General features: G+C 52.5%; 2 protein-coding genes and 1 long non-coding RNA gene across 3 annotated transcripts in view; 1 reads left to right on the top strand and 2 right to left on the bottom strand.

Moving 5' to 3' along the window:
• The window catches only part of LOC117245404, a 6056-nt gene extending 4220 nt beyond the window's left edge, over nucleotides 1-1836 (top strand). The window contains exon 2 of the long non-coding RNA XR_004500076.1: nucleotides 1552-1836. This is a non-coding gene — a long non-coding RNA (uncharacterized LOC117245404). The remainder of the gene's footprint in view (nucleotides 1-1551) is intronic.
• Nucleotides 20-4905, bottom strand: NKX3-1 (NK3 homeobox 1). Its single transcript, XM_015648628.3, has 3 exons — nucleotides 4567-4905; nucleotides 2193-2591; nucleotides 20-332 (listed from the first exon to the last, which is right to left on the bottom strand). The coding sequence occupies exons 1-2, from the start codon at nucleotides 4856-4858 to the stop codon at nucleotides 2209-2211; spliced, it is 675 nt and encodes a 224-aa protein (XP_015504114.1). The 5' UTR covers nucleotides 4859-4905; the 3' UTR covers nucleotides 20-332; nucleotides 2193-2208.
• A 2698-nt stretch (nucleotides 4906-7603) lies between these two features.
• Nucleotides 7604-9523, bottom strand: NKX2-6 (NK2 homeobox 6). The gene is made up of 2 exons (XM_019008807.2): nucleotides 9418-9523; nucleotides 7604-8097 (listed from the first exon to the last, which is right to left on the bottom strand). The coding sequence occupies exons 1-2, from the start codon at nucleotides 9521-9523 to the stop codon at nucleotides 7604-7606; spliced, it is 600 nt and encodes a 199-aa protein (XP_018864352.1).
• Nucleotides 9524-13028: the final 3505 nt, after the last annotated feature.

The raw sequence follows: 13028 nt of genomic DNA, 5'->3' as shown, positions 1-13028 counted from the left end.
TTCCCAGTTTATTCTCCTTTTCCCAGCCCTTCCCATTCCCACTCCAGGCCGTGACCTGCGGGAAGCTCCGAGCTCTTTCCCGGCGGTTGTGGGTTAAATTCTGTGCCTGGATTTCAGCGGCATCCCGAGGCTCTGGGAGTGAAATCCTTGGGATTTGGGCAGGAGGTGCCCTCGGGAGGGGGGAGTGGGGGTGTATTCCCAGCTTTGAGGTCGAGAAAGGGATTTTTGTTGCTGGATAAGAGCAGGGATGGGAACATTTTGCAACAGTGGAGAGGAGCTGTCCTTCCCTGCTGGAATTCGGGATCCTCGGGAGCCCTGGGACACCAACGGAGCTGGAGATAGGAAAAGTTACTTTGAGACAATTCCAAAGCCATGGCTCGGCCTCCAGAGCAGAGAAATTGTGATATAGAGAGAAAAATCCCTGACTCCCGAGTCTGGCTGTGCTCCACTCCCTCTCCTCCCTTCCTTGGAATTTTCCCCCTGGAATTTTTGCTTCCTCTTTGCCCGGGAGCTCGAAGGATTCGCGAAGCAAAAGAGAAATCCCGAAAAATCCTGTGGGAAAGAGAAAAATTCGGGCAAATTCCCATTCTTTATTGTCTGCCTTTCCCTGCTCCAGGAGGGAATGGGAGCGCCGAGATTTTCACGGAAAGAGCAGGAATCGGAGGAACATTCCTGGAGTTTCCCAGGGAAGAAACCCGGGGTGGATTTTCATTCCAGGAGATGAAATCTGCCCCAGCAGAGCTTTCCTGAATTACTCCAGCTGAGAAAATCCATTAAAATGAATTTAAGGAAATATTCAGGAAATATTTAGGGAAATATTCCTTAATATCCAATATTAAGGATATTTTCCATCTAAAAAGGGAAACAATAAAGGAAATCTCCTTTATTCCCACACTTTTCCCATGGAATTTATGACAATTTCAGTATAATTCATTAAAAAAGTTACATTTTTGGTATTCTCTAAGTGCAAATGGGATTTTTTCCCCCCTAAAAAACAACTCGTTTGGATCATCCTGGTGTTGTTCTGGTGACCCAGCTCCGAGAATTGCGCTGATCAATGGAATTCTGGCTTGGAAAAATCTGGCTCCAAGCCCTAAATTTCAGTCTCAGCCGGGATTTGCTGCTCTGCAGCTCGGGCAGGGCCAACACCCGGATATGCAAAACTCGTCTGTCACTGCCCCATTGTCCCCAGGGGTGGCACCTCCAGCACCTCCGGGATCTGGGCACTTCCAGGGATGGGAATTCCCTGGGAATTCCCACAGCCTTGCAATCCAACACTGAATTAAATGGAATTTTAAGGTCAAATTTTAGGTTTCTGGCGTCCGGAGAGGTTTGTGCTGGCTCTGAAAATCCCACAAACAGCCCAGATTTAAGGGAAAAATTATATTTTCCAACCAAAAACGCAGCTTTTACCAGGAGGGGGTGCAGCCACCCGGGATTTGGGATTTCCAGGGATGAGGCAGCCATGGATTCCCTGGGAATTCCTGAAGCATTGCAATAAAATAAATGAAATATTATTAAAATTTGGGGGTTTTCCTTTGTTTGTTTCAGCGTTAACGAGGAGTGAATTTTATGCTGCCGCTGAAATCCCTTCCCTCTGGATTGAAGGAAAAACCGGATCTTTCTCACCTAAAAAAGCCATTTCTACCCTGAGGTGCAGCAGCCACTCAAGAATTCCAGGTGCCCTCAGCTCCAAACCTCATCCAGCGTGGATTTGGGCACTTCCAGGGATGGAGCAGCCACAGATTCCCTGGGAATTCCCAGAGCAATCAAATTTGCAATTAATTGAATGCAATTAATTTATTGTTATTAAAATTTGGGGCTTTTTTTTTGTTATTTCAGTGTTAGTGAGGAGTGAATTTTGACCTGCCAATTCCTCTGCTCTGAATTTAAGGAAAAACTGGATTTTTTCCTCCCAAAAAATCCGTTTCTACCAGGAACGACTCCAGGAATTCCCATAATAAAGCCAAGGCAGGTAAGGCCAGGTGTCCTCAGCTCCAAACCTCATCCAACCTGAATTTTCCAGGGATGGAGCAGCCAGGGATTCCCTGGGAACTCCCAGAGTGATCAAATTTGGGGCCTTTTCCCATTCTTTCAATGTTAGTGAGGAAGGAATTTGATGCTGCCACTACAAAACGCTGCCAGTGAAATCCCTCCCCTCTGGAAATAAGGAAAAACCGGACATTTCCCACCTAAAAAAACCCATTTCTACCAGGAGGGGCTCCAGGAATTGACGTAGTACAGGCAGGGCAGGTAAGGCCAGGTTCCCCTGAGCGACAGCAGCGACATTCCTGGGAATTCTGGCGGATCCTGGTGCGAGTCCAAGCGGCTCATCCCGGTCACCACCTGTTTCCTCTTGGTCTTGTACCTCCTGTTCTGGAACCAGATCTTCACCTGGGTCTCGGTGAGCTGCAGGTGCCGCGCCAGGTGCGCTCTCTCCGGGGCTGACAGGTATTTCTGGTGGCTGAATTTCCGCTCCAGTTCGATCACCTGGCTGTGGGAAAAGGCAGCTCGGGAACGTTTTCCCTGCCTGGGAGGCCGCGGGTGCACAGTGGAGGTGCAGCCGGACAGGAACGGCTCCATGGGCGCGTCTGGGAAGGGAAGAATTGGGAATGAACCGCATGGAAAAATTCTCGCACCGAGAAAAATTTCCACTCTGGGGGAAAAAAAGTTCTTGCTGGGGAAACATTCCTGATTGGAAATTACCAGAATCGCTTGGTTTTCCCCCTTAGAGAGAGGGGAAAATTCCCATTTTCTTGGGAATGATGTAATTTAATGGTGTGGGAGTCAAACAGGGGAGTTTTGTCTTCCTAAATCACAGTGTTTAATTCACATCCTTCTGAATTCCATAGGAACTGAGATCCAAGGAGTGGATGGGAATAGGGATTGGGATGGGGATGGGAATAGGGACAGGAATAGGGATTGGGATCGGGATCAGGATAAGAATAAGAATAGGGATTGGGATGGGAATAGGGATAGGATAGAAATAATATCCCAAATAAAATATGATAGGATGGAACAATATCTCAAATAAAATAGGATAGGATAAAATCCCCAAAAAGGGATATTTTCCAGTGCAGTGGAGGCCTCCCTAAATCCCAAGGTTCTGTTGTTATGTCCAAAATGCCATCAAAGGGATTTTTTGGCAGGATCCTTATCAAGTCCTGCTTTGGAGTGTCCTGCTGTGACTGGGGGAAAACCAGAATTCCCAAAGGAAATAAATCCTCAGGGTCCTCAATCCTGCAGGGAAGGGCTTTGCAGTGGGAAGTGGGAGCAGCTCAGGGCAGACTGCAGCTGGAGAGCATCAGGAATGAATTCTTCCCTTTTCCATCCCAGAACTCCAAGGCAATGCCAAGAGATTTTAGGGCACTTTTAACCCTTTACATCTCAAACTTCAGACCTGGCCTTGGATCTCCAACTAATTCCTGATGGATCACCGGAGTCAAGAGCCAGGAAGGTTCTGAGCTCCCAGGAAATCTCACCTATAATGGCTCAAATCTCTCAGTTAAATTTATTTTTGGAATTAATCCCTCTTTGTGCATTATCCGGATGGAAATCGGCCAATTCTTTGCACTTCTGGTCATTTCTCAGTTTATTTTCTTAAGGTGTGAGTAGAAGCTCAAGGGGAAAAAACCCAAGGGATTTAATTACCAGCTTTGTTGGTTGTCCCTGAAATCTTGGAGTTTTCAGGTAGAAATTTCTGTTCATAGAATTGGGCTGGAAAGCCAAAATTCCCCTGGTGGGGCTGTGGGAGCGAGAGCTGCAGAATTCCAAAGGGATTTGGGGCTGTTTGAGCTCGGCCTCCAGCAGGGAAAGGCTGAGTCCCCTCAAAATTTTGTGTCCCAAAATCCTGTGTCCCGCTGGGATTTGGGGATGCTGCTCCTCCCGTTCTGGGCAGCCCCTTCCCAAGGTGCCTTTTCTGGGATTTGCGTTAAAGGGAATGTTTTTCCCAAGATTTTGTGGAAATGCATCTAGTGGGTTTTTAGGGAATGTTTTAGGCAGACTCCAAGCTTGGGGTCCTTCAGGCACCGGGGGAAGATTTGAGCTCTCTAAATTCCTTCTGCTCCCCCTCGGATGCTCCTGGAGCTTAATCCAATCTCTGGCTCCAGCAGCCAGGTCTGGATCCTGCCCCTTGACTGACCTGAGCTCAGACATTCCTGATCATTCCTGATCATTCCCAATCCATTCCTGATTATTCCTGATTCATTCTTGATTTATTCTTGATCATTCCTGATCATTACTGACCCATTCCCTGACCTGAGCTCAGACATTCCTGACCCATTCTTGATCATTACTGACCCATCCCTGACCCATCCCTGACCCATCCCTGACCCATCCCTGACCCATTCCCTATCCTAAACACAAACATTCCCAATACATTTTTGATCCATTCCTGATCTACTCCTCACCCAAGCACGGACTGTCCTGATCCATTCCCGATCCATTCCTGATCCATCCCTGATCCATTCCCAATCCATTCCCTGTCCCAAGCACAGCTATCCCTGATCCATTCCCAATGCATCCCCGATCCATTCCCGCTCCCCTCAGCCGGCACCTCCCCGTTACCTGTGTCTGGTCCCGGGGGTGTCCCAGAGGCTCCGGGAGGCTGGGGACCCCCGTGGGGGAGCCCCGGTGCTGGGCTGACCCCTCCGCGCTCCTCGCTGGCCGCTCCCAGCTCCGCATTCCCCCCGCTCCCGGCGCTCTCGGGCCCGTCCCGAAGGATGTCCTGGATGAGGAAGGACGTGCGGGGCCTGGAGGGGCCGGCTCGGGGCTGCGGGGCCGGCCCGGGGGAGCCGCTCATGGCCGGGAGGGTGCGGGCCGAGCTCTGCCCCGCTCCCGGCCGCTCCCCGCCGCTCATGCCCGGCTCCTGAGCCTGCCGGGGCTCGCTGCATCCCCTCCCCTCCCCTCCCGCATTTATCCCGGCGGGGCCAAACCTCCTGGGGCTGATTGGAGAGCCCGGCACTGTCTACGCCCTTCTGCCTCCCTCCGGCTCTGGGGCCGCTGCCTTCTCCCTCCTTCTCCTTCTCCTTCTCCTCCTCCTCCTCCTCCTCCTCCCTAGGGATCTGTGGGGTCACAGCCGCCCCTCAGCGCCCCCGTCGCTTCCCTCGCGCACAGATCCCTCCGGATTTGAAGACAAAGATGTGGATTTGGGGGTCACAATGCGTCCACACTGGGGGTTTTTGGGAGACCATCCTCGGATGATGTTCCGCATCCATCGCCCCGCTGCCAGCTCTGCTTCTCCTCCCTGCTCTATGTCCCTGAGCCCTTTGGGAAAACGCCGCTTTCAGGGGGAAAAGAGGAGAAATAAAAGGGTTGGGTGATTTTTTAAAAGTATTTTGAGGGTTTTCGTCAAACGCCTCCACTTTGAGCGTGTCGGAAAACGGGAAAAATGTCCAAGACGTTTTTGGAGCTTTGTAAAGCCGCTCCAGAGAGAGTTTGGGGATGATTTAAAAACCAGGGAGAGCAGCTCCAGAGGCAAATCCTGGCATGGAAAAGGCTGAAAGTTTAAGCCTGAACTTCAGACTAATTTCTCAACTCATTTAAGAAGCCTGAACACCTTTTATAACAAAGTAAAAGGTGCACCCAAAAGGAGCAAAACCTTCCCAAATCCAAGGAAAACCACGAGTGGAGCTGCCCACTCGAACAGATCCTTTCCTGAGGATCTGATTTGTTTGTGGCTGTTCTTCCAGAGTTTCTGTTTGGAAAACAAGCCCAACGGCCTCCCCAGACGTGGGGAACACGGGATTAAAAATCCACTTTGGCAAATCCATCTCCTGGGGAGGATCCCGTAGGAGCTCTGGGGATGCGGATGAGCAGAATCCCTGGGAATTGCGGGCAGTTTATATTGAAATAAATCTATAAATCTCGAAATATGAATTTATCAGTGACCTCCTCCAGCTCTGTTGTCTCCGAACTCCTTTCCCTGCTGGAATATCAGCCCCAACCCTTTCTTTTATTCCTTTCGCCCAAACCCAGCCCATTCAGCAGCAAAATCCGGGTGGTTTTTTTTACCCTTAAAAAGGGAAACAAAAGATTTCCCTCAAATCCCCTGCGGACTTTGTTGATTTTAGAGGAGGTGTTTGGTTACAGCCGCTTGTGCAAACGTGACCCAAACTCGGCTTTTCCAACCCTTTTCCCTTCCTCAGCCACTGGTTTGGGAATTATCCCCCCCAAACTCACGGAATTCTTGGAAAAGCTCAGGAGCTCCAATGGCTCAGCCTCATTTTAGGCGGAGAAAGGGAATTTGGGAAGAGTTAGGAAGGAACTGAGAATATCCTGAGCTGGAAGGGACCCACAAGGATCATCGAGTCCCAATCTTGGCCCTGCCCTGGACAATCCCAACGATCTCACCCCGTCCCTGAGGCTCCTCCAGATCTCACGATTCCCATTTCCAGGCTTTTTTTTCCCCAGAGGGAAGCAATTTCCTTCCTTGATTTCTGCCTTTATTTGGGGGAGTTTCCTGGGGTTTCCCTCAGTTTGTTGCTGAACCTCCAAGGAAAAGTCTCAATGTTCGGGATTCCAGGTGAGCCCCCGCGCTGGGATCCCGGAGCTTTCCCCAGCGCCAGCAGCAATTCCCAGGGCAGGGAAAAGGGAATTCCCTGTGGAATTGCGGGGGAAAGGACCCTGTGGAGTCCCGCGGCTGCTCCAGAGCGGGGCGAGATCCCTGAACGAGCGAGGATGGATGGAGGGGAGGGAAGGGGCAGCGTTCCAAAAGCCTTGGAGCCGCAGAAATCCTCTGTCCCTGCCGGGGATCCTCCGTTTGATCCCAGTGCCTCGGGAATGTCCCATTCGGGAAGAGATGGAGCGCCGGAGGCTGAGCGGGATCAGAGAAAAAAGCTTTAATTACCCCCCTTTGGTAAAAAACTTTGGCTTTTCCCAAATGCAACAGGATAAGGAGCTGTCGGGAATGGAGTGGGAAGAAACGGGGAACAAAGCTTTGGAGAGGTTAAAGCTTGGGAATTCCCGATCTTGGACTACACGGTGATTTTTGCTTGGATTATTAGGATTTTATTTGATTTTTATTTTTCTTTGGCTCAGGTTTGGATGCTCAGGTGCAAATTGTGGATGGGAAAATTCAAAATACAAAGTGAGAAATGGCAAGAGAGCGAGAACACAATTTCACCGATTTGTTTTTATTTGCAAATAATAACAGTAATAATAATAATAATAGCAACAATAATATAAATGACAAAGGCAGGAATTGATAACTGTGCTGAGAGTTATTAAGAGGAACAAATCAGAAATAAATCTAGAAATTACAAGAACTCAAAGCATCAAATATCGTCCATAAAAAAAAGCGCGGGAATGTGCAGGGAACCTGTTACCCAATTATCCTGAGGAAGAAAAACCAAGTCCTGGTGGCATCCTAGGGGAGCAAATCCCTTGGGAGCAGGAAGACGCCAAATTATTGTGTGTAATAATAAATAATTTATAATTGTTGGGTGCCCAAAGCCTCAGCGCTGAGGCGGCAGCGTCCCTCTCTCTCTGTTCCCAGGGATGCGGTGGGATTGTCCCGCTGTCCGGGCCGCCAGGAATCCTTTGGATTTGGCTCCTGTCCCGATCAGGGCTTGGCTCTGGAGCTTTCCTGGTGCCTGTTCCGCGCTCACCTCCGGCTCCCGGCGCTGATTCCCGGGGCCTGGCGCTGGGCAGGGCCAGGGGCGGCACTGGGGGGCACCCCTGGGTACGCCCCCCCGCACCCCGCTCCGAAAGCGGTGCTGCCATAGCAGGAGCCGTAGGAAAAAAGGCCTGGAATGGCGCAGGGCGCTGGGAAGGGCCGGGAGCCCCTCGGGCAGGGTGCCCCATCCCTCACCAGCACCGGCACCGCCATCCTGCGCGGGGACAGTGCGGGCAGCGCCGGGCCCGGACAGCGCTCCTGCCGCTGCCTCTTGCTCTTGTAGCGCCGGTTCTGGAACCAGATCTTCACCTGCGTGGGGCTGAGCTGCAGCTGCAGCGCCAGCTGCTCCCGCTCGGGCCCGGACAGGTATTTCTGCCGCTGGAAGTGCCGCTCCAGTTCCAGCACCTGCGCCTGAGAGAACAGAACGCGGGGCTTCCGTCGCTTCTCCTCGGCCTCAAAGGGCCGGGGGACCGGAGATTTTCCTGCGGCAGGGAGAAAAAGCGAGCCAAGTCAGATCCAAACACAGCTCTGTACCCGGCCAGAGGGCGTTTCCAAAGGAGGGATCAAACTGGGAATGGCACACCTAAGATGGAGTAGCGCTGACAGTTCATGAAGTGAAGGCTGGTACTTGGTAAATTTAATTTTAATTTTCCCGGGATGTTTATTGAGAATTCAATAAAATTCACATTTTAAATATATATATATATATATTCACATTATAAATATATATATATTTTTAAAGAATTAGGCTGTTACACGAGTTCTGGATAAAACCTCCTTTTTTCCCCTCCTAATGACACCTCTGATGTTTTGGGGCTGCCACCGTTGTATGAGGGGCACAAGGAAAGGGGACACACGGCAGGTTCGAGTATTCCAGACCCCAAATCCCCTTTTCCCACCATCCTGCTCCACAGGAATGGGATCCAGACCTCCGGCAGGATCTGCCTCCAGATCCAGGGAAGGAGAATCCCACATTTCTCTAAATTTTGGCAAAACAAAATAAAACAAAAAACCGAAGGGGCTGCGAGTGCAGAAGGGGAAATGGTTAAATCTGAGAGGAGTTGATGGTTTTTGGGATTTCTGATTTGTTGGGATTTTGTGAGGCTGAGGAGCAGCGGAGATCAGGTCCAGCCCCGGCTGGGATGTGCTTGGAGACCCTGGCAGGCAGTCCAGGGGATTCGGGAATTCTAGGGAGTTCGGGAATTCCAGGGGATTCGGGAATTCCAGGGGGTTCGGGAATTCCAGGGGAACGGAAGGCTCTGGATGAAGGTGTGAAGGGGACAGAATCCTGCCCGGTCCCTCTCCACCTCTCCCCCTCCGTTTCCCAGTCTGCCCAGTGCTCCCACTCTGCTCCCACTGGTTTTCCCGTTTCCCCGCTCTGCGTGAGGGAAACAGGAGCAGAGCAGAGGAAACTTTGGGATTTCAGCTGCGGAGAGAAGCTCCGGGGACAGCTCCGGTCCCTTCTAGGGAATCCTCCGCGCTACCGGGGCCGGGCGGGTCCCCATCGAAAAAGGCGGCGATGGGCAGGAAAAACCCCTCAATATCCCAAATCCATCCCCAGCTCCATCCACCCCCCGGCCCAGCCCTTCTCCCCGAGCTGCGGGGATGTGCGGCGGCGCCGGGATGCGCCAAAAACGCCCCAAACAACCGCAAAAAAACCCCAAACCAAACCAACCGTAGGGGGAAAAAAAGCGGGCAGGGAAGGGGAAAAAGGAGAAAACCGCAACGCTGCCCTCGGGATCCGCGCCGGGGTCCCCCCGGTACTTCCTCCGCCGTCTCCGCAGGGTCCCGCGGGCACTTACGCTGCCGCGGCTCCTCCTGCCCGGCGGGGGCTGCGCGGGGTCCCGCGGGAGCCTCCGGCCGCTGCAGGCTGAGGATGTCCCTCACCGAGAAGGGCGTGGGTAGCATCTTCGGGCTCGGGGGGCTCCGAGAGCTGCCGGCTCCGAGCCTCCGTCTCCCTCCGCGCTTCCTCCCGCAGCCCCTTCCCTGCGCGTTTCCAAAACAAGGAAAGCGGGAAGGAGCGGAGGGAGGGGGGCAGGGGGTGCCGGGCTTTGAGCTGAGCCGCAATAAAACAAATCGAGTCCATTTTAGCTCCATTAAGGTCACATTAGCGAGCGGCTCCACCAGATAAGCGCTGATAAGGAGCGCAGACCACCAAGCTCCTGCGGGAGGGGAGGGGATGCTGGGACAGGGACGTGGGGACAGCTCCGGCTCCCAGTTACCTCCCAGTTTGTCCCAGCGCTTCCTCGGCTGAGCTGGCAGAGCCTCGCCTGGTACCCCGTGGGAAAGCGGGGGGGTCTTGGGGAGCCGCTCGGGCCGTGGGGTGATACTGGGCTTTATCTGAGTCCAGGGAGCGGCGATTTCAATTAAAATTCCTGGCCGGCCTCAGAGCTGGTGCTCGCTGATAGCCCTGACAGAGCCCAGCTCGCTGCGGCCGGGCTGGGCCGGTGCCTCCCGCTCACCAAAACCGGCCCGGGAGGGGAGGCTGAATAAATAAACTGCCCAAAGCAGGCAAGGAAGTGAGGGGCTGCAACAGAAGGGAAAATAAATACAGTGGCTCAAGGACAAAAGTGCTCGGAGTCCCCCCACGGGTCGGTCCTAATTCCTGATTTTTCCAGGAAATTTATTTCCTGGTGATTCCAGGGCTCATTCCCAGTCCCTGGGTGCGTGGGTTTGGCTCCGGGTGCTTTCCCAGCCGTGGCACATCCCTGCTCGTGGGACCATGTTGAACGGATTTTCCAGCCTAAGCCTTTCCGTGATTCCATGATTCCTATTTTCCAGTGTAAAGAGGGAATTTTGACCAGACATATCACGGGAATCGCGGAGCTCACCTCCCCAGGGCGGGTTCTGGCTCGGGCTCAGCATCCCCTCAGCATCTCCTGAATCCTTTTAGTGGGGGACGCCCAGGCCCTGCTCAGTGCTTTCTCTCCTCTTACACTCTCCTCTGAGAAACCATTTTTTGCCATTTATTTTTGTATATTTTGCTCCTTTTTTTTTTTTTTTTTTTCCCTTTTCCTTTTTTTTTTTTTTTTTGCCTCATTGCCTTTTTTTTTTTTTTACCATTTCTTGCAATTTTTGCCCCTTTTTTTTGTATTTATTTCTTTTTCTTTTTTGCATCTTTTCGGTTCTTTTTTTTTGTGTGTGTTTTTTTTATTTGTTTGTTTTGTTTTTGGTTTTTTTTTTTTTGTGGGCCATTTTTTGCCATTTTCTGGTTATTGCACTTGCAGCCCACCCCCCAAAATTCCCAGTCCCACAGAGGAACGAGGCTCCTCGGGCTGGATCCTCCTCCCTTTCCAGCCCTTCTTCTGCTCCAAACACCCTCCACAAATCCAGGGCTGCATCCCGCTCGCATCCAGCCTTTTCCCTGTGCCCGGCGGGATTCAGTGCCACGTCTGGCCGGTTTGTTGGGTAATTTTACACCTCGGCTCGCTACTGCGGGAGGCGGCCGGCGCCGAGGTGAAATGCTTGGCTGGGATCGAGACGAGCAGGAAGGAATTGGGGGAAGTGCCTTTATCCGCCCCTGATGACTCCGGGATTAATGCCCGGTCTGGCTTTGGCTCTCGGGACCCGCAGAGAGACGAAGGCGGCTCGTGGAGGGATGGAAAAGGGATTTTTACCGCGTTCCAGGGTGGATTTGGGGCCGTGTGGCTGCCCCTATCCCTCTCCGTGCCCTCCCTTGCTGGCAAGCGGCCTCTGGAGCATCCGGAGCCTTGGGAGAGGCTCCCAAATCAACTCGCAGGTGCTCCCCTGCCGGCTGGTGCTGAGCCCTCCTGGAGCCTTTCGGTGCTTTTCCCAGCCTTATCCAGGGGGGATCAGACCCTTCCCGAGGGAGCCAGACCCTTCCCAAGGGACTCAGATCCTTCCCAAGTGTCATCCAGGGGGTCTCAGTCCCTTCCCAAGGGGCTCCGAACCTTCCCGAGGGGATCAGACCCTTCCTAAGTGCTTCCCAGCGCTCCGGGCCGGAGCCTTTGTGCAGGAAGCTGCACGCGGGAAATTTCTGGGGAGAAACCTGCGAGGATCCATCCCAAGCGCCCATGAATCAGCGGCTCCCCCAGACGGGGTTTAATCCTGTTACGGCTCTCCAGGACCATTACTCCTCTTTCTAACCAGGTTAGGTGGAACCGGGACAGAGCCGCTCTCGGCGCGGGGCCGGAGCATTTCCATGGCAGCGGCGCGATCCCGCTGTATCCGATTTCGGGAGCTATCGCTGGGATGCATCAGCAGCTGCAGCGGCGGAGGAGCATCCGAAGCTCTGGAAACTGGAATCCGCCTCTCGGGAGAACCAACATCTCCCCCAAGTCCTGCCCGATTTTGGGGTTTTTTTGGTCAAGAGTGAGGGAATAATGGGAATATTGACCTTGGCAATAGCAGGAGTGTAAATAAGGAATGTAAATGGGAATATTGACCTTGGGAATAAGGAGAGCACTGAGCGAGGTGGATGCAGGCACAGAGCTGAGCGTGGGCACCTCCGAGGAGTTTGGGGATGCTCTGGCACAACTGAGATGAGGCTTGGAAGGGTTTTCTACACCCTCTGCTCCTTCCCAGCTGCTTTCTGTCCTTCTCCATTAGCAAAATAACGTAAAAAGTGGAGAAAATGGGAGTGAGAAGGAGCTGCAGGAAGACGAGGGGAAGGAGATACCCTCTCCAAGGCTTTCTAATAAGCATCGGGGAGAGGGGGGAAGTAGAAAAAAATCTTGCATTTCAGAATCTATGGGATAAAAATATGGAATTTTAGTGCATTTTCATGGAGAAGCCGCTCCGTGGCTCTGGGTGCAGCCACCCCCCTGCTCTGCTGGGTGTCAGGACACCGTGATGAGACTGGCCCAGGCTCTCATCTCCTGGGTCGATTTAATCTCTTTTTTCCTCGTTTTTCCCATTTTAAGCACTTCCCCCGTGCTCTCCATCGCTGCTCTGTTCGACTGGGTGTTATCCCCATTTCTGAACTTATTATTCCTGGATTTTTGGAGCTGTTGGAATCAGGGGGATGAAGGGGGACGCAGGGTTTCTCAGCTGCTGCTCCTGCTATTTCTGCTCCCGGCAGAGATTTTCCGTGCCGGGATTTAGGGATTCAAACCCCAAAGCAGATCTGGAATCATGAGGGAGCAGTGCCCTCTGCTTGGCCAGCCGGGACCTACAGCTTTGTTTCGCCTACAAATTCGCAAAACCGAGGATTGGAAACGCGGAAAAATCCCTGCTGTGTCCCTCCAGCCTCGAGCAGGAATTGCTGATTTTTTGGGGCTGGAAGATAAAATCCAGGAGAGATTAAAAGTGTCCTGAGTTATTTATAAACGGGATTATTTCGGGAATAATTCGGGTTGGGGGAGGGAAGGAAGTGCAGAAGGAAGGAAGAGCAGAGGGAAAGGGGGAGGCAGGCAGGCAGGAAGGAAGGAAGGAAGGCAGGAAGGCAGGAAGG

Source organism: Parus major, chromosome 22 (genome assembly GCF_001522545.3).
Source record: "Parus major isolate Abel chromosome 22, Parus_major1.1, whole genome shotgun sequence".
Classification (NCBI taxonomy): Eukaryota; Metazoa; Chordata; class Aves; order Passeriformes; family Paridae; genus Parus; species Parus major.
Note: the sequence above shows the minus strand (reverse complement) of the source record. Positions and strands in the feature narration are given on the sequence as shown.

Bases quoted from the DNA above. Each gene is read 5' to 3' on its own strand.
- NKX3-1 (XM_015648628.3), bottom strand. From the start codon at position 4,858: ATGAGCGGCGGGGAGCGGCCGGGAGCGGGGCAGAGCTCGGCCCGCACC. The intron at 2,592-4,566 runs GTAACGGGGAGG...TTCCCTTCCCAG, and splicing joins ACCCCCGGGACCAGACACAG to ACGCGCCCATGGAGCCGTTC.
- NKX2-6 (XM_019008807.2), bottom strand. From the start codon at position 9,523: ATGCTACCCACGCCCTTCTCGGTGAGGGACATCCTCAGCCTGCAGCGG. The intron at 8,098-9,417 runs GTAAGTGCCCGC...TCCCTGCCGCAG, and splicing joins GCAGGAGGAGCCGCGGCAGC to GAAAATCTCCGGTCCCCCGG.